The 21,886-nt window shown below is 35.5% G+C and overlaps 2 protein-coding genes across 2 annotated transcripts in view; both read left to right on the top strand.

Moving 5' to 3' along the window:
• LOC134658320 (polyamine-transporting ATPase 13A3) overlaps window positions 1–3,335 on the top strand; it is a 51,296-nt gene extending 47,961 nt beyond the window's left edge. The window contains exons 18-19 of the mRNA XM_063513951.1: window positions 870–996; window positions 2,313–3,335. Coding sequence (XP_063370021.1) covers window positions 870–996; window positions 2,313–3,271 — 1,086 coding nt within the window. The 3' untranslated portion in view covers window positions 3,272–3,335. The remainder of the gene's footprint in view (window positions 1–869; window positions 997–2,312) is intronic.
• An 11,622-nt stretch (window positions 3,336–14,957) lies between these two features.
• Window positions 14,958–20,106, top strand: LOC134658302 (probable cation-transporting ATPase W08D2.5). Its single transcript, XM_063513930.1, has 3 exons — window positions 14,958–15,099; window positions 17,528–17,654; window positions 19,084–20,106. Exons 1-3 carry the CDS (start codon window positions 15,079–15,081, stop codon window positions 20,040–20,042), a joined length of 1,107 nt encoding a protein of 368 aa, XP_063370000.1. The 5' UTR covers window positions 14,958–15,078; the 3' UTR covers window positions 20,043–20,106.
• Window positions 20,107–21,886: the final 1,780 nt, after the last annotated feature.

Here is a 21,886-nt window from a genome sequence, read left to right as displayed (position 1 = left end):
TTTGAAGTAATTTCTGGTGAAAATTGATTTCGTCTAACTTTCATTTACTCTTGTTCAATATCATATAACAAAAATGTAGTCTATGCAAGTTGGAGTACAGGATATGTGTAATACAAAATTACCATTTTTAGCAGTCCAAATCAGTGCTTTACGCGCGTTTACCTAAACGTCCATCAGAAAAAAAATCATTACTAATTTAGTGAGTTATATTTCAAAAAAATGATCTGTACAAATGCAAGATAAGAAGACGTGCTAATAGATACCAGTACTTGTTATTTCTATTACGTAACAAAAGGTGCACAATTTCATCGCTTAAATCTATCAATTTTACATTTTTGCGACTAAAATCGATACCGGCCTCTTAAGAGCCAACAGGAGTGGTTATTTCTCCATACAAACGTACTCGACTGTTTCCTCCGTGGGTTTTGAAGCTAGAGTAATGATTTTTTTCAACACAGATTAATATTGTCAATATCTGTGTCGGACCGTTTTGCTTTTTTTGATATTTTTGTTTTTTAAGGCGCTAGAGCCCTTCAAAAATGGCCAAAATGGCCTAATTGACTATGCCGCAATGAGAGGCGTGCTATTCAAAACTGATATCAATTAGTCAAAAAAGCAAAACGGTCCGACACAGATGATGTCATTATCATTTAGATTTCCAAATTTGGTTACGATTGGTTAAGTTTCGGAGGAGGAAACAGTCGAGTACGAAACCTCGATTTTTGAGATTTTTACGCAGGATTTTTCGCCTTGTCCTTATCGCACTAGTTTTAGGAGCCGCTTCCGTTAGCGAGACGGGTATATTTACCTAAAATATTTAAATCTTAGCTCCTGTTGGCTCTTAAATTTGGACACGCCTGTCTGTACAGGTATTACGAGAGCACTACCCGCAGCAGGTCGCGCGAGTGATCGAGCGCGGCGCCGTGTTCGCGCGCATGTCTTCCGACCAGAAACAGCAGCTGGTCACCGAGTACCAGGCCTTAGGGTACTATGTTGGTAAGTAGATCAAATAAAATTAGCAAGTTCTGAGATAAGATGACCGCCTGGTCTGGACAAGTGGAAGTCCATTTATAACAAAAGCTGTCAAAAAGTGACATCCGCTCGTATTACAAGTTAAAAGCTTTCGAGAAACGGGCCCCAGTAATCCAGGAGGCGTAGCCAAAGTGACAATCGTCAACATTAATGCCGATCTAAAAATAAAGAAAGTCAATGACACTTTATCGTTATTCAATTAGCGAGATATACAGTTTAAAGCCTCGTTTCTTCATTGTTATACTTGGTCAACCAGATCTTGACAGTAGAAGAAGGCGGCAATTACCCCATGTCATGTATGGCAATTACGTTCTTTTTATAAAAATCCCATGCGATTAAAAGATCCGCACTGCTGGCATTGTAGAATGATGTTAAAACTTACTCTTTGTGTGGTTTGTGTTATTCAAGGCTCGGAAAACCTATATCGGTTTTGCTCGGAACTTGTCTTGAGAATGTGAACGTTTTAAAACTCTTTTTTACGATTCATTAGACAAGCATAGGAGTGAACCGCGGGCGGCTAGGTAACAAAGAATATAATACTCTATGTAGTCTAGGTAAATAAATACCTTTGTCGTGGAGTGATTTGTATGTCACTCAAATGAAAACTTTAAAAATGTCGGTATTCGAGCCTTGGTATCATTATACACCGTGTTTTTATTGAATTCCGTTAACTTCGGGGTATGGTTAAGTACGTTTAAGAGAACTAAATGGCATGGTTAATTTTGAAAAAAAAGTTTTTTTTGCTTTTTTTACAAAAAAAAAATTATGTTTAAAAACTAATTAAATGTAGCATATAGCGTTGTTGTAACACGGGCATTACATTTAACTCAACCAAACAATTGAAATCTGTGACATATCAATGTCATTTCGAACATCGATCGACCGAGATTGTACTTAAGTTTAGTAGCAAATGTATGAATTCATTCTAAACACTAATCAATATGTAAACCGGGCCTAAGGTACACGCTAGGTAGGTAGTGTACACGCTTGTAGAGGCCTTATAGCAAAAAAATAAATTATTGATTATCTCCGAAATGGAGTTAATTAGAATATCGGTGTCTTTGAGAAAGTTACTTTATTTAAGCTCAGGAATGCACCCTTGAAATTAACGGAAATCAAAAAAAACACGGTGTATATAGTGTCATTTTATGGAACTATGCTAACTCTATGTAAACAAAAGTCACTAGTAAATTAACATTCAGAGATAATTTTAATATGGCGGTTTGTTTACATAGCAAGTTCCATAGAATGACAGTTTATGTAATCCGTGTGTATTCCAGGCATGTGTGGCGACGGCGCGAACGACTGCGGAGCCCTACGCGCCGCGCATACCGGCATCTCGCTCTCCGAGCTAGAGGCCAGCGTAGCGGCACCCTTCACCTCAGCAGACCCCGACATAGTGTGCGTAGCACGAGTTCTGCGCGAGGGCCGAGCCGCGCTCACCACCAGCTTCGGCGTCTTCAAATTCATGGTAGCGTACTCTTTGACTGAATTCTTTTCCGTCGCGTTCCTTTATTATTTCGACTCGAATTTAACCGACTTCCAATTCCTGTACATAGATGTCGCTATGGTTGTGAATTTCGCTTTCTTCTTCGGCATGACTGAGGCTTATAGGGGTAAACTTTGTAAAATACCACCTTTGACATCTCTGCTTGGATTAGTACCGTTAGTATCTTTAATCGGACAGATGATTCTAATTGGGGTAGCGCAGTATTTCAGTTATTTCGCTTTGACGTTTTTCCCGTGGTACGAGAGACATTTATATGAAGGCGACGAGGCGAATGAGTGTTGGGAGAATTACGCCATTTTTACAGTATCAATGTTCCAGTATATTGTCATGCCTATAGTGTTTTCACACGGCGCGCCGTATAGAAGATCTGTCGTCACTAATAAATATCTTATGATCAGTCTGATTATAATGACCGCTATATCGATTTATATAACTATCGCGCCTGCAAAATTCTTAGCAGAGTTTTTACAGTTAAAAATGCCTAAAGATATCTTACTAAGTTATATAGTTTTAGCTGTAGCCGCGTTCCATTTTGTGATCGCGGTGTTTTTCGAAAGAGTAATTGTACAGTATCTTATGGAAAGGAAAGAGATGGTCCCGAAATGTTTGAAGGAGAGAAGAGTTAGGAAGACTCCACATCTTATGATTAAAAGGGAATTGACAGATTTGGACTATTTAGAATATGGTAGTGAGGTAAAATTTGTTAGAGAGGGGAACTCGGACAAATGAGGCTAAACTTAGTTATACAAGATGTAACCAATCGTACAAAAATATTTCTTTGATGGCTTAGCCATATATTTTATCAAAGAATTTAAGCTGATATTATTTACAAGTTTTCGCTGTGCGCGTATGAAACATTTGTAGTTTTTATTACGTTTATTTTGTGTATTCAAATTGATGGTTGTATATCGATGTAAAAATAACATTACGATTATCGTTTAACGATTCTCGCCACAACTTTAATATATGTAGTTACCAATAATTAATGCTGGTACAGTTGGTGGCTAAAATGTCTGTTTGTGGCTACTATGTAAATGAAATGTCGATAAAACCGATCATCATACTATCACGCTTGCCAAATATGTAGAATCAACATTTGAAGACTTCACAGGGTTTTTTGACAGAGTTTTTTTATACAGAAAGTTGGTCGGCACGGACAAAGTACCAAAAATATATACAGGTCCTTATGCTTTACACTAAAATAATGTGTACATATTTTTAGCAGTTTTGTGTCGATATTTAATACCTGGACTGAACCACCATCGACACAGTTAATTGAGCTTTTGTACACCTTATTGCAATGACAGAAGGGTTACTGATGATCAGTTTCGTGTTGCAGTTGGTACTGGAAAGTTCAAATATATATGAAAAAAGTTTAGTTTAGGTTAGTTTGTTTTGGAAAGTTTAAATATAAGGGGAGATAACCCTATATGTATACCTACATATTCCAAGCGTGGCAGAATGTTAGCCTTAGAACGGTTCAATAAATTATAGAATATATACAAGAATTTACCACTTGGTATTATTATAAGAATCATCTTCCATTATTTTGACATATTATTATTCTTCGCCAACGGATTTAACCTACTTTAGTAGTAGTATTAGTGTAGTATTGAGTTTTGTATTGTTTACTACAAAAAATGGTAAAATTTTATTTTATAGCGTATGATTATGATGTTTTATAATTTATTTACAGATGTGTAAATTTATTTATTATGTTTGTATTTATTGATATCTAATTAATATCAATTCAAAAATAGTATTTTACCAATAGTTCGCTTATGAGATCGCTTATGACATTTTTATTCAATTAGGTACCAATACTGTATACTGTACTGTACTGTATACTGTATTTTAATGCATTTTTGCATAATCTTTGCATTCTGTATGTTGCAGTATTTTTAATCGTTGTTACGATTTTTTTCTATGAATTTTACTATAACTTAACATAGTTTCTTATTTAACATATGTAGTTTTAAGTTTAAGCACAATGTGATAGTATACCGGACGTACACAAAGATAAGTGCCTTGTGAGTTTATTTAGTAATTATAATATTATATGTAAGTGAAAATGTGAACACATTCCGAATATATCGTTGGTGCTGTGCATACCAAATGTTAGACTAATGTTTTTATCTAATCAATATTCCATCCTGTTCTCATTTGCGAGAGACGAGTACGTATTAAATATATGTATAAAAAGTATTCCTTCGGAATATACAGAACAATAAAATACAAATAAAACATAAAACTGTGAAAAGTATTCCGCGATCTACTTCATTAGCTCGAATGTATGCAACAGTGACAGAGGCACAAAACGTAATTACACTAATTTCGGTTTTTGAAACGTCACTTTATTGTATCAAATTCTGAATGTAAACTATAGTTCGTTTTTTTAGCATTAGAAAGAACTTGAAAGAAGGTAAGCGATTTTGACATGTCTTTTAATTGAAAAATACTTTTTTAAAATCAATAACTATTACTTATGAAAGCAGAAGACTATAAAAGATCGTATTAGATTCATAATTGTTACATATTTATGATATTTACCGTAACTTATTTTTAAAATGTGTTTTTCAATTAAAAAACACATCAAGATTGTTTATCTTATTTCTAATTCTAAAAAAAAACGAACTAGTGTAATCGAATTGTCTAGCGGATCTTATGAATTATAAAATCTTCTTATGACTTTGTTGTAGACGGTAGAAAGGAACTTCGCACAAAGAATATGAATATACACACATTTTGTGTTTTAATTTAGTGTACTTTTCGAAAATACAATTAACTATACTTTTGATATATTTTTGAATAGTTTTGTGATTTTCGAACGAGTGATATTATGAATGTTAGTATGAAATTAATACTTCGAGTATGAACGTATAGTGCACATGAGGTGCCGTACCGTACCTATTATCTACAATTTTAATTTTATTATCTAAGAGAAGTTAAATCTAACAGTTTACACTTTATTACATCTAGTTTGTGAAAGATGGTATATCGTTAACATAAATTCTCTAAAAGCATCATACTTTAAACAGTTTATAGTTTTTTTAGCATTTTTAGCAAAAAAAGGAACTATAGACGACAACGATTTCACTCACTTAAATTGTTAGTCGCTATTGGCGACATGTTTCGGGCCCGTCGGGGGTCCTTCTTCAGTAAATTAAAAAATTAAAAATTAAAAATGTTTATTTACTTTCACAATAATCATCTTAAACTTAGTGATTGGAACCTCCTTTTAAGCTTTAAAGCCTGTGCCAGGAGATACCGCTCTTCCTTATCTGGAGAATGTTAATGTGTTCAGTCTCTACAAACAGTTTGAAATATGTGAAGCATCAATATAACAACGCATACAGGGTGCTGATGGGGTTGCCCAGATTCTGTAGCGCGTCAGGGATGTTCGAGGAAGCGCGGGTAGACTGCTTCTACACCACGATGCGCAAACGAGCCACATCCCCATAGACTACGAATCCTCTAGACGGAGTTTAGAGCAATTATTTCATGAAGCCGATGCTGCCAAAAATACGGGGGTGCGGGGGGACGAGGTGAGCGAATCCCGTACCGTGATTGGTCCGTTCAAAGACACGGGCCAATCACGGCACGGGATTCTGACACTTTGGCTCGAAGATGGAGTAAAACTACCGTATATAGTGACAGAGGGGGTAGCGTTACTATGCTCAGTCTAGAAGATGTATTGTCTGTGCACATCCCTGGTGCGCAGAGTACGGGCCAGCTCCAACAGCATCCTGACCATGATTGCGGACAGAGTTGATGGGCTGTATATAAATAACTGCTGCATGACTCATATGCGCAGGAATATGAATATACACACATTTTGTGTTTTAATTGGGAGCCATATTTTCAATATCAATTTGATAATATATTATTTTTTTATCTGGCATTAAGTTAAATCAAATGGATTAAAAGTATTAAACTAGATTAAATATACTAAACTATCTTACTAAGTGTAAACGTACGTGATACCACTGTATACCTTTGGGTATCAATAGTATTTTGTGGATAATATGTATTAGTGAGCATCAATTTGAATAATAATAAAAAGGATTTTAATTTATTACGTGACTTTTATTTCTCATCTCATCTGCTAGTCGGTTAATTACGTGTAGGTAGGTATATTTTTTTACCTATTTAGAAGGACTTGTCCCTTATTTTTACCCTGCTGTATAGAATGACTTTCGAGATTGCTTTTCGTTTAAATCGTGGCGATGAGATACTTATGTAGTGATCGTATGATATATGTATTTATGTATGAATCGGAGTTTAAAGTTGAACTTATGTTCTGTGAAAAAATTGCTGCTTTTCAACTTATTATAGCTATTGGCTTCCGTAGCATATGTAATTAAAATATCAGGTAAAATAAAAAACAGAACATATTCGCAATTATATTTATTACTAAAAGCAATAAATAGACTGAAGATAAACTCTATTCATAAATTAACAAAACTCTATTTAACTTTACACATAATCTTCATTATATTTTGGCATCACAGTATTTCCAAAATTTTACTATATTTTAAAATGAATAGGCATCGCGCCTACACGAGACCTCTCGGCCTATAAAAATGTGAAACAAGTTCTTCAACGATAACCCACACCGCAGCGTAACACGGACGCACACACAAGCATGACTGTATAGGTATTTTTTTTCTAGGGGCTGCACATAGTGTTGAGCATAGCCTTGAAGCCACGACTTTTAAAGACTCGATCGAGGATTAACTGACAACCCTATTTACCCACCCCTCTTGTCTTGCGTGCGTAGCGTGCGCCACAATGAGGTACCGCCTCAACCCGATACATATTATAATTGTAGTTACAAAAATTGGCCAGAGATGTCGCTGCATTGCATTATTTATAAAAATCATGATAATTTCAAAAGTGAGAGAAGTTCAAAATGTGAAACTGGTGCAAAACGATTATTATAAGGCGGTTTATTTTATTTATGGGTATGCGTTTCCATTGATACCACGATTTTTAATTTAGTTACCTATTTTTATAGATTATTTTTCGCACTAAGGAAATAAAAAATACTTAGTGTATTTAATTCGCTATAGTATTGAAATTCGTTTTAACATTTCAGAATAGTTAGCTCGAAAGGTCTCTAATTATAATAGCCTCGTAAGACCCACTGGCCTATTTTTAGGACAATTATTTTTATTATAAAAAATCGTTAAAATTACCTATATGTTTTAGGTTACTGAGCATTTTAGTCAGCATTGTCAGTAGAAAAAGGTGGCAAAAAATGGTTACGAAGATTTGATCTCCCATAGAGAATTTAATTTTGCGTCTTTTCTACGGACAAAATAGGTTTGCGAAACTATAACTTGGGCCTTACGAGGATGGATAGATAATGCATTCCAATCATATAAAACGATATAACTATTTATACTACGCCTATAATGACGTAACGTCTTAAATAATGGCTCTATCGTAAAATATTAGTACCTAAACGTTTACGATCGGTGCGTTATATGTAGAGTAGTGAGCTGTGATAAGTATGAATTTAACGCTATAGTATTACTTTACTAAATACAGCGGGACAATGCTAGTATAATCTAAAATGTTGAGTTTATGAAAAAAAAAGCAGAGGAAGGGATACTCAAATTATTTTAAAGAAGTAAATGCAATTGCAGCGATGAGTAATAAAATGACAACTTATTCTTGACTGTCAATAAAGCTATTCTTCAATAAGAATGCAGTTAAAAATCTCTGTTAATGTCCGTTATCGACCGAAAATTAATTTAAAACCACACATTTTCATTAGACTTGTGATCCATGTACATTATAACGCCATCTAGTGAGCTCACTGAGTTTCCAAACAGATCACATAAAAAAACTGTTACAAGTCTTCCTTCTAGAGTACCTATACTTGCATTGTCCCACAGTAAGATTATATTTATTTAAAGATAACTTTAGATGTGGCCTCCGTCCAAGCACCCATATGAACAAATAACATTTGTGACACACCGCACGCTTGTGTGCATATAACACATATACACAACACAACAAAACATTAAGACACCAATTAAAATCTTATAGGCGGGAAATAAATTGCTATTGTCGAGGGAGTAAAGGCAACTTGTAGTCTTATTAAAGTTTAAAGTTGCGAGAAAATGAAATGAACCATTTGCTGTGTGTATTCTGTGAAGTTTTTTGTAGTTTTACACGACACCGCAACGATTCTTTTAAGGCCCCTACACATCAAATACGTTACGCGATACGCGATTTATATTATATGACCTTTAAAATTATGCGTTGCATATACGACGCATTATGTTAAAGTCACAAAATGCAAGCAATGTGACATGTATCGTAGAATTCCATACATTACAAATTACATTATAACCAGCGGGCTCAGCACGGTTCCATTTTTATCGACTATCACTATGCCCGTCACTTTCGCACTTACATACTTGTTAGAACGTGACAGGCATGGTGACAAATGATAAAAATGCGACCGTGCTACTAGGGCAGCCCTGCTGATTTACGTATCTGGTATGTAGTGGCTTTATCATCTCCTGCTATTGATGATTAAGGCAAGTTATTCGATTCTGCTTCAACCATATCTACCCTATAAAATTCAACGCTATAAAACTTCAAACTTATTTAAAAACCAATGGCAGGTTACATTTTTGAACACTTCAACGATAAACCGCCCAAATTCATTTGTAACATTTTTGTAGGTAACTTTTTAAGTCGCTATTTGGTTAAAATGTTACAATACCATTTGGAAAACTATCACCTATCACGATAGCTGCAAAACTCTATTGATACAATATTCTAAAGATCGGTATTCCTAGGATAGCGATGCCGTCATATAGCGTCCGTCTCCATACTAAATAATACGGCTAAATATGGATGTCGTAGTATTTGTATGGAGACGGCCGCTATATGACGGCACCGCTCTCGGAGGAAACCAAAGCTTAACAAGTAACCAGACCACCGCGGTTATTGTTTACATTTTATTTTTGCTCTTATTGAATCGATAACAATGGCTGCACATAATATTATTATCACTAATTTAACCGAAATTGTTAGTGAAATACATATTATATTTTATGTCTCCTTATATCTAAAGAAGCTTACAGGAAGGAAGGGCCAACACGTCTAAAGCAGTATACCCCTATCTAATAAAAATGTACTTTAACATTCTATCCACCCGCCAATCGCCTTTCGTTTCAAAACCGCGGAGTGATGGTATTGGTCGCCTTCACGGACTGCGCCGTAGCTTGGAGAAAAAACTGGAAAAAAACACATAATGAGGCTTTGATTCGATTAAATCAGTGGTTCCCAACCAATTAATCACATTATATTATTGTACTTAATACGCTCGGTTTTTTTATGCCCCAGATACCTACTAAAATCTCAGTTAAATTGACCAATTATCATTCAATTAAATCCTGCTTTTGACAAATTGGGGCAATCGAACTGTTACCAACCGACTTCCAAATCTAAAAGAAGGAGGTTATCAATTCGGTTGTATGTTTTTTTAGTATCTCTGATATAAAAACTAAGTTGTAAAAAATTCAAAGCTTTATTAACGTTTGTTATTCGTGATAAAAAAAATTTAAACTGCTGAGGTTCTCACGAAACACCTGTTGGGAATATAGTTCTAAATGTACTATAGGAAATTCTCGAGTGAGAACATCTCTCATACAAAAGGGACAACCTTCTCGAGAACGGCACAACTCTTGTTGGGAACCACTGCAAGAAAACGCAAATTAAAAAATGCAAAGAAATCGGAATAAAACTTACCGATAGTGATTGTGCTAATGCAAACGTAGCTGTGCGTGAAAATGTGACATGCTGAAGGAATAAACAACTGCAAAGTAAACTATTCTTTATTTTATTGCAGACATTTGACCACTGACAGAAGGGCAAATGAAAATGCCACCATTATTGTAGGTGGTACCGACAGAACACCTGATACTTTTTCATGCTGTAGTTTATTGAGAACTATTACTATTTTATTGTTAATTTTGTACGTCTATTATTTCAGTTGTCTGTGCTCTTCTATAAAAGTGAACTTGTGTCGTTTTCACAAATTCTTACTACTTCCACGATAATTTATTTTGCAGTTTTCGCAATGACTTGTGCCGTGCGGACATCAGAGCAAATTAATATTAAAGCTATAAATAAAAACACAAGGGATTGTTCGAGAATCGTCTCATATAATATCTTAAATTATGTAACAACTTACAGAGAGACATCGCGCAGGCGCTGCCATTTTAAATTAATAATTCTCTCGAAAGTATGTAACACCGGAATAAATACGCTTTGTGACATAAAAGCGCCATATGTAACGTTATTTGCGAACCTTAACGTATATACATGTTAAAAGTGAGATTGAATAAATAGAAATATACTAGCAGATCTATGATTAGGCGAAAATATTCGATCTGTGTAACATGCTTCAAAAAACTGTACAAAAAAATCGGTGCAAAGAAAATCTAGTAGTCAAAATTGTAAATTATACAAAACAAATACTTCATTATTGTAAAATGCAAGTCCACTGATTAAAACTTATATAAATTAATTACAAAACAATTATCAAATTATACAAAGCAAACCGATCGTCAATTGTAAAATTCTTGATTTATTTTTAAATAAATTAAATGGTACAATACAAAATAGGCAAGATGATCTGTACATTTATAAAAAAAAATGCAAAAGCATAGTCTAAATTAAAATATAGTAGTTACAAATACAAGTCACATCAAGTACGATGATTTCTTTGAAATCGAAGTGCGTTAATCAATATTAATATATTAAAATTTGACGATAAGTAGATAAAATAGAACTTGACTGAATCTCTTTTACTTTCACTGAAATAATGTCACTCATTGCTCCTACAACTATGAAAATAATTACTGCAATGGTTTTGGAGCCTTAACTCTAAGCGTTTAGGTTCAATTTTGTTCATCGTAGTAACTACAAGCCGTTTGTAGGGCTACTCCTGTCACTACCGGATTGCTGGCAAATAAACCTCATCGAAATTTGAACCAGCTGTGCTAAAATTTGCAGATGTGGTTTTGCTGATTGTACATAACATATGTACTTTTATATCACTTCTTGTGCCAGCATTCCAGTATGACAGGGCACACATAACAACAATAAATACTAAACAACTATATGTATATCATACATCGTTCGTCGCCGCAGTTACTTCCGACCCTTCTTCTTTAGCTTCGGTATCCTGTAAGCGTGCGTGGTTATGGTTAGGTGGGTGTATTGGTACATCAAAAACTGTGAAACTCGCAACTTTCAGACACAATATAGGTATTTAATTGATATGTGTTGCCGTTTTCAATGTAGGTACGTTTTAGACTTTTCGAAAAAATAACAGGCATATTTTTATCTATTTTTCATTTCATTTTGTATTTGTTTCACAGTTTTTATTAATAATCGTGAATTTATTGTATGCACACTATCTGGCTTATTTTGGCTTGAATGCAATGGAATTTCATGGAATTAGTCATGTGATATAGTGTAATCGTTATATACATTTGTACACTCGTAGCGGGCTAGATGTTATCTTGCAATGACTGTTGGGAAATATCAAGTAAATATATTTACTTAAATATTATCAACACCAATTTATACGGGCTTATCTTTGTTAAAATTGTAAAAATATCTGGATTTTGTTTGTTTTGTATCAAATATTACACAGCATCCCAGTCCCAGGCTTCCGATTAAACTGTAAGTACCGATTAATTTTTAAATCTTTGAAGGTATGATTTAACGGAAAAATTAGGACTAGTGTCAGAATAGTAGGCACCTTTGAAAATATCCTTGAGTTTTCGACTTTGAGTGATGTAGAGGTCAAAATTCGAATAACATTTTAATTTATTGCTTTTCATTGGTTGACTCTTTCATCGAAGATAAGATAATAAATATTTAATAAAGATAAGCCAAAGATAAACTACCTATAGGTAAAGGTATCTCGAATTGGTGTAAATAATATAAAGTATGTGATTGAAGGTGTCTTACCCTGAGCCCTTTTTGTGTGGTGAGGGCGAGGACTGCGCTTTCTCCGATTCTAATAGTTTTGTGCTGGAATCCTTCATGAAACCTGTGAAAATTAAAATACAATATATTATTTTATTTATGTAAAACAAGTAGAAATTGTATGATAATATTTACTACATTAAAATAAATGCACCTACAACTAGAATAGAATATAATTTATTCGTAAGCACAAACAAACGAGTCAATCCATAATGTAAAAGAAAACACAAAATAAGATTAAAGTGCCACGAAAAAAAAACATTTCGCAGTTTTGTTTATAACACAATGAATTTCACTAGAGTAACCAAAAAAGGAAAGGATTCAGAGATGTCAGAGTCTCTTCTTCTTCCTCGCGTTGTCCCGGCATTTTGGCCACGGCTCATGGGAGCCTGGGGTCCGCTTGGCAACTAATCCCAGTAATTGGCGTGGGCACTAGTTTTTACGAAAGCGACTGCCATCTGACCTTCCAACCCGGAGGGTAAACTAGGCCCGTATTGGGATTAGTCCGGTTTCCTCACGATGTTTTCCTTCACCGAAAAGCGACTGGTAAATATCAAATGATATTTCGTACATAAGTTCCGAAAAACTCATTGGTACGAGCCGGGGTTCGAACCCGCGACCTCCGGATTGCAAGTCGCACGCTCTTACCGCTAGGCCACCAGCGCTTAATAAATAATTATTAAACTTATTAAACATATTAAAAACGGGGTCACTCACTATTTTAAGTCGAAAACGCTCGACATGTTTCACTCCGTAACGAGGAGTGTCATCAGCATAGCTCGCAACCGAGCTATAAATAAATTATAGCAAATCTGTAGCAGTTGTACGTCAGGGTTATCACTACTGCGCATAAACTAAAGTACGAAAAATATTTTTTCTTTGTTTTCACACCAATATTTTCAAGCAATGAAAATTCCATGTTAATATTTGAAAGAAATGCGAAAAAAAAACGTGATTTTATAAACAAAATAACAGATACATTGAAACGCATCTAATACTGACATTGACCTGTTAATTTACATTACTTGACAGTTAATTAAACCGGGTTATATCGGAAGAGGGTCAACCAGGTTCTCGATTAATTTTATTAATCTTACATACAATAAAGTTAAAGCAAAATGGTTCATCATAATCGCCAACCCTGACACAAAACTGTCATATGCTACGATTATGCTAGCTCCGTTGCGGGGTATGGTCATCAGGAGCTTGCGTTAACCACCGTTAACGCTTACGGACCGGCGTTTTCGACTTAAAATACGTGAGTGACCCGTTTTCAATATATTTAATGTCTGTGTGTCACGGATGTTTTGCTTATTAAAATTATCAAACTTGTTCACAATATTTCGCTAAAATCGGTTGAAAAATACGACCTGTACATGGGAACAGCTAGACAGACGCACGAAAGTATACAGGGTGGCCCATTTAGATCGGTCAGTATGGGAAAATCTGAAACTATAAGACATACGAAGATCTATTCTTAGGAACCATGTCATCGATTTTAGTAACAAGAAAAACTGCATTCATACATTTAAAAAAAATGTGTACTCAGCTCGGGAATCGAACCCGGACGTTTTGAAAAAAAAAATCTAAAATTATTTCTATTTAGATATCGATTGTGTAGGTCTCAAGCAGTAAATGTTACTATGAAACATGATGTCTGAAATGAATAAAATGCATTGTTTTCATATCCTTTAATTTATTTTAGTATGTTTTCGAAATGGCCACCATTTTTTTCAATACATTTTACATAAAAAAAATTTAAATGTATGAATGCAGTTTTTCTTGTTACTAATATCGATGACATGGTTCCTAAGAAGAGATCGTCGTATGTCTTATAGTTTCAAATTTTCCCATACTGACCGATCTAAATGGGCCACCCTGTATGTATTTGAAAATGGAAATGCTTCGCTCGCGCTTTGCGCTCGTTCTGTGTATAATGTGGTGATGAAAATGTTAACGATATTAATATTAAAACTAAACTAGACTAAAATTGTATAACTCTAAAAACTGTTTAACTGAAAACTTTAATAGATATAAAAATAACTGATTAGACTGAGATATTATAACTGATACTAAAGGTGAACCTAGAAACAAAAATTAGTAGTAATGTAATAACAGATAGACTTACATAGTTTACACAATTGTTAAAATTAGAATTAGGTATCTTTCTCCTATTAAGTTAACTTGCATGACATACAATGTACATCTGGTCTCCCGCGATACAGGCCTAGCCTAGTGCGGGGACTCCTGGAATCTCGGCATGTCAATTTAGTTATGCACAACTCTTACCAGTAACTCGTGTTGTAACCACTGTTGTATCCTTTCCGTGCAATAAAATATATTTTTATCTTTTATCTTTTTTTATCTAATCATCATTTTCACAGGCCCCTATAGGGAGACGAACTGCGCTGACTAGATCGTGGCGCTCCGTAGACAGCGGGCGAGGGTCCTCCCGGAGTGCCCTCACAGATTCAGAGGCCCCGTCTGAAGACCCCAACTACAAGGTGGTCATGACTGGGGACACGTGGAAGGTGAGATGATGACGTGTGATGTTAGTTCATTACACTTCTACAGCAGGGATCTCCAAACGTTTTGACCAGAGGCATAGAGAAAAAAATACATAGAGTGCTCACTCCATACATCAGTTCAGACTATTAATTTCAGTGTCTACATCTAGCATCGAGTAGCGGAACTATCAGTACTGCTACTCGACAATAGATGTAGCACCGACCGGAAAGTCTTATCTCAACGGCATAAGACTTTCCGGTCGGTGGCGACATCTATTGTCAAGTAGCAGTACTGATAGTTCCGCTACTCGATGCTAGATGCTAATAGTCTTTTTGGTACTAAAACTGATGTATGGAGTGAGCACTCTATGTATTTTTTTCTCTATGCCAGAGGGCTACACTGGATAAATTCGTGTAGGCAAAGAGAATAGAGTGTATAGAGATTTACTGTCATGGTAAATTATGTAGTCACAGAAAATTTACTGCCATCTTTCGACAGCACATTAAAACTGTTAGAAAGGCATTTGGCTTTGACCCTTATTCTTTCACTGATATGTGTTAATTTGTTAAATATTGAAATTAACGCGATCTACTCCACAGTAGGCCAAAGGTTATGACGCCATCTCTCGATAAGATTGCACCATACCTTTGGCCTACTGTCGGGTAGATGGCGTTAATTTCAATATTTAGCAAATTAACACATATCAGTGAAAGAATAAAAAGTCAAATTGTGTTCTAACAGTTGTAATCTGCTGTCGAAAGATGGCAGTATGTGGCTACATAATTTAATTTGACAATCCGCCTCTATTTTAAATTATCTTTGGTGTAGGCAAAAACTTGGTTATCCTGGCTGCGGATCAAAGCATTAGGCTCCCTCTATATTTTTCTACGGACAACGGATTGTACTAAATCCCGGCCTGCGGGCATTCAAGATACAGCGACATAAATTACAAGCAGCAGCAGACGTCTTGCCCATTATGCATGGCCACAGACAATCCAACCTCTAGACATAGCATAGTCGCGCTACCCCCTCTGCCACACATACGGTAGCGTTACTCCATCTTCGAGTCAATCCCGTGCCTTGATTGGTCCGTGTCTTTGAACGGACCAATCACGGCACGGGATTCGCTCACCTCGTCCCCCCGCACCCCCGTATTTTTGGCAGCATCGGTTTCATGAAAGAATTGGCCTAAGCTCAGTCTAGAGGTTGGATTGTCAGTGTGCATGGCCCTCGATACCCGACACCTGTGTATTTAAACTGATTGTTAAGGCTCCGTTAACGATTTTAGAGCCAAAATGTAAAATTGATAGATTTAGTCGTTGAAATTGTACTCCTTTTGTTACGTAATATCTAAATAACAAGTATTGGTTTCTATTAACACGTCTTCTCATCTTGCCTTTTAATAATCAGGTCCCGAGCGTGCGTCACCGGCAATATATGACGAGAAGGGGCAGTTTTTAAAAATTCATCAAAAAATTATAGTTATAAATTATAAAAAAATATGTATAAGAACAGTTTCAGATTGTTTAAGTATCAAAATTACGTTGAAATTAAGTCGATTTTCACGAAAAATATTCACTTGTTTTGAAGTAATTTCTGGTGAAAATTGATTTCGTCTAACTTTCATTTACTCTTGTTCAATATCATATAACAAAAATGTAGTCTATGCAAGTTGGAGTACAGGATATGTGTAATACAAAATTACCATTTTTAGCAGTCCAAATCAGTGCTTTACGCGCGTTTACCTAAACGTCCATCAGAAAAAAAAAATCATTACTAATTTAGTGAGTTAGTTTTCAAAAAAATGATCTGTACAAATGCAAGATAAGAAGAAGTGCTAATAGATACCAGTACTTGTTATTTCTATTACGTAACAAAAGGTGCACAATTTCATCGCCTAAATCTATCAATTTTACATTTTTGCGACTAAAATCGATACCGGCCTCTTAAGAGCCAAGAGGAGTGGTCATTTCTCCATACAAACGTACTCGACTGTTTCCTCCGTGGGTTTTGAAGCTAGAGTAATGATTTTTTCAACACAGATTAATATTGTCAATATCTGTGTCGGACCGTTTTGCTTTTTTTGATATTTTAGTTTTTTAAGGCGCTAGAGCCCTTCAAAAATGGCCAAAATGGCCTAATTGACTATGCCGCAATGAGAGGCGTGCTATTCAAAACTGATATCAATTAGTCAAAAAAGCAAAACGGTCCGACACAGATGATGTCATTATCATTTAGATTTCCAAATTTGGTTACGATTGGTTAAGTTTTGGAGGAGGAAACAGTCGAGTACGAAACCTCGATTTTTGAGATTTTTACGCAGGATTTTTCGCCTTGTCCTTATCGCACTAGTTTTAGGAGCCGCTTCCGTTAGCGAGACGGGTATATTTACCTAAAATATTTAAATCTTAGCTCCTGTTGGCTCTTAAATCTGGACACGCCTGTCTACAGGTATTACGAGAGCACTACCCGCAGCAGGTCGCGCGAGTGATCGAGCGCGGCGCCGTATTCGCGCGCATGTCTTCCGACCAGAAGCAACAGCTAGTAACCGAGTACCAGGCCTTAGGGTACTATGTTGGTAAGTAGATCAAATAAAATTAGCAAGTTCTCAGATAAGATGACCGCCTGGTCTGGACAAGTGGAAGTCCATTTATAACAAAAGCTGTCAAAAAGTGACATCCGCTCGTATTACAAGTTACAAGCTTTCGAGAAACGGGCCCCAGTAATCCAGGAGGCGTAGCCAAAGTGACAATCGTCTACATTATGCCGATCTAAAAATAAAGAAAGTCAAAGGGATGATGACACATGTTGAATTTTATAACAAAATCTAGTAAAATAGATGGCAAACGAGCAATTTATCACAATAATGTGGATATTCAAATAAAATATTGAAAAATTACAAAAATACAGGACCTGAAAGTTTCAAAATTTAAGGTTTTTTTTTAACTTCCAAAAACGATAAAAGTAAGGGTATCATTCGATTCCTTACATTTCATCCAAAAAAATATTGTACAGCAACTATATACATAAACGCAATATTTCACCGACAAAAACGCAATTTTCTTGTTTTGTCCATACTACAAGATGGGCTCCCAGAGACCTTGACGTCACGTTCTCTTGCCGTTTTGTATAGGGCGTTTCGCGAGTGAAGTGAGACTGTCGGCCTTTGACTACAATTTCTGACTTTTGTGTTACTTTAATGCAATGGGTCCCATATAGACATTTGATCCTAAAAATAAACCCGATCGATTGATACCATAAATGAAAATTAGTCATGTAGCCTATTAGCGACATATACAGTTTAAAGCCTAACGAGGTTTCACGACTAAGCTGGCTAAGTAACGACACAAAACAGATACAGTACAGAAATCAATCTACATACAAAGTGCGCTCGAGCAACGCACACATAGACACTGCTCACGGACACGATATCTCGGACCGGTTGGGACCAGTGCGAGCGCGAGTGCCATCCGCTTGAGACACGCGTCTGTCAACTTTTTTGTGCAATAATGGAGAAACAAAAAAAAAGTTATTATAACTGTTCAGTGGACGGTTGTTTAAATTCAACATTAAACTGTGAATTGTCGTTTTTTAAGCTACCAGTGGTTTCAGAGAGGTAAGTTATTAGGTAAGTAGGTATCTGCTTGTAGTTCGATGGTTCGTTTTAACGTTAAACAGAACAGTTAGGTAGGTAGGTATTATCATGCCGCGATCAGAAAGGGATTAGAAATAACAGATTTCCATACACTTACGTCAAAATCAATATGGATTGACAGCTATCTCAATCCCTTTCTAATCGCGATTCAGTAATAAGCACCCCGCCTCAGCCACTACTAGATACTACGAGAGCCACTACCACGATAGTTTTTTGTGCATAAGTCATAGTTACCAACCCTAGAGTGACCGCCGAGCGTAGGTATGAAAAGTGAAGTACATACATGTGATTGACTTCTGTACTGTATCTATTTTGTGGTAACGACTTCATTGTAAACTTCTCTATCCTGCAGGCATGTGCGGCGACGGCGCGAACGACTGCGGAGCCCTACGCGCCGCGCATACCGGCATCTCGCTCTCCGAGCTAGAGGCCAGCGTAGCGGCACCCTTCACTTCCGCAGACCCCGACATAGTGTGCGTAGCACGAGTTCTGCGCGAGGGCCGAGCCGCGCTCACCACCAGCTTCGGCGTCTTCAAATTCATGGTAGCGTACTCTTTGACTGAATTCTTTTCCGTCGCGTTCCTTTATTATTTCGACTCGAATTTAACCGACTTCCAATTCCTGTACATAGATGTCGCTATGGTTGTGAATTTCGCTTTCTTCTTCGGCATGACTGAGGCTTATAGGGGTAAACTTTGTAAAATACCACCTTTGACATCCCTGCTTGGATTAGTACCGTTAGTATCTTTAATCGGACAGATGATTCTAATTGGGGTAGCGCAGTATTTCAGTTATTTCGCTTTGACGTTTTTCCCGTGGTACGAGAGACATTTATATGAAGGTGACGAGGCTAATGAATGCTGGGAGAATTACGCCATTTTTACAGTATCAATGTTCCAGTATATTGTTATGCCTATAGTGTTTTCACACGGCGCGCCGTATAGAAGATCTGTCGTCACTAATAAATATCTTATGATCAGTCTGATTATAATGACCGCTATATCGATTTATATAACTATCGCGCCTGCAAAATTCTTAGCAGAGTTTTTACAGTTAAAAATGCCTAAAGATATCTTACTAAGTTATATAGTTTTAGCTGTAGCCGCGTTCCATTTTGTGATCGCGGTGTTTTTCGAAAGAGTAATTGTACAGTATCTTATGGAAAGGAAAGAGATGGTCCCGAAATGTTTGAAGGAGAGAAGAGTTAGGAAGACTCCACATCTTATGATTAAAAGGGAATTGACAGATTTTGACTATTTAGAATGTGGTAGTGAGGTAAAATTTGTTAGAGAGGGGAACTCGGACAAATGAGGCTAAACTTAGTTATACAAGATGTAACCAATCGTACAAAAATATTTCTTTGATGGCTTAGCCATATATTTTATCAAAAAATTAAAGCTGATATTATTTACAAGTTTTCGCTGTGCGCGTATGAAACATTTGTAGTTTTTATTACGTTTATTTTGTGTATTCAAATCGATGGTTGTTTATCGATATTAAAATAACATTACGATTATCGTTTAACGATTGTCGCCACAACTTTAATATATGTAGTTACCAATAATTATTGCTGGTACAGTTGGTGGCTAAAATGTCTGTTTGTGGCTACTATGCAAATGAAATGTCGATAAAACCGATCATCATACTATCACGCTTGCCAAATATGTAGAATCAACATTTGAAGACTTCACAGGGTTTTTTGACAGAGTTTTTTTATACAGAAAGTTGGTACAAGCAAGGCATTAAACATCGGCACGGACAAAGTACCAAAAATATATATACAGGTCCTTATGCTTTACACTAAAATAATGTGTACATATTTTTAGCAGTTTTGTGTCGATATTTAATACCTGGACTGAACCACCATCGACAGTTAATTGAGCTTTTGTACACCTTATTGCAAATGACAGAAGGGTTACTGATGATCAGTTTCGTGTTGCAGTTGGTACTGGAAAGTTAAAATATATATAAAAAAAGTTTAGTTTAGGTTAGTTTGTTTTGGAAAGTTTAAATATAAGGGGAGATAACCCCATATGTATACCTACATATTCCAAGCGTGGCAGAATGTTAGCCTTAGAACGGTTCAATAAATTATAGAATATATACAAGAATTTACCACTTGGTATTATTATAAGAATCATCTTCCATTATTTTGACATATTATTATTCTTCGCCAACGGATTTAACCTACTTTAGTAGTAGTATTAGTGTAGTATTGAGTTTTGTATTGTTTACTACAAAAAATGGTAAAATTTTATTTTATAGCGTATGATTATGATGTTTTATAATTTATTTACAGATGTGTAAATTTATTTATTATGTTTGTATTTATTGATATCTAATTAATATCAATTCAAAAATAGTATTTTACCAATAGTTCGCTTATGAGATCGCTTATGACATTTTTATTCAATTAGGTACCAATACTGTATACTGTACTGTACTGTATACTGTATTTTAATGCATTTTTGCATAATCTTTGCATTCTGTATGTTGCAGTATTTTTAATCGTTGTTACGATTTTTTTCTATGAATTTTACTATAACTTAAAATAGTTTCTAATTTAACATATGTAGTTTTAAGTTTAAGCACAATGTGATAGTATACCGGACGTACACAAAGATAAGTGCCTTGTGAGTTTATTTAGTAATTATAATATTATATGTAAGTGAAAATGTGAACACATTCCGAATATATCGTTGGTGCTGTGCATACCAAATGTTAGACTAATGTTTTTATCTAATCAATATTCCATCCTGTTCTCATTTGCGAGAGACGAGTACGTATTAAATATATGTATAAAAAGTATTCCTTCGGAATATACAGAACAATAAAATACAAATAAAACATAAAACTGTGAAAAGTATTCCGCGATCTACTTCATTAGCTCGAATGTATGCAACAGTGACAGAGGCACAAAACGTAATTACACTAATTTCGCTTTTTGAAACGTCACTTTATTGTATCAAATTCTGAATGTAAACTATAGTTCGTTTTTTTTAGCATTAGAAAGAACTTGAAAGAAGGTAAGCGATTTTGACATGTCTTTTAATTGAAAAATACTTTTTAAAAATCAATAACTATTACTTATGAAAGCAGAAGACTATAAAATATCGTTTTAGATTCATAATTGTTACATATTTACCATAACTTAT

This window comes from Cydia amplana, chromosome 22 (genome assembly GCF_948474715.1).
Source record: "Cydia amplana chromosome 22, ilCydAmpl1.1, whole genome shotgun sequence".
NCBI classification, from domain to species: domain Eukaryota; kingdom Metazoa; phylum Arthropoda; class Insecta; order Lepidoptera; family Tortricidae; genus Cydia; species Cydia amplana.
The sequence above is the reverse complement of the archived record's forward strand: the minus strand, read 5'-3'. Positions and strand labels throughout refer to the sequence as shown.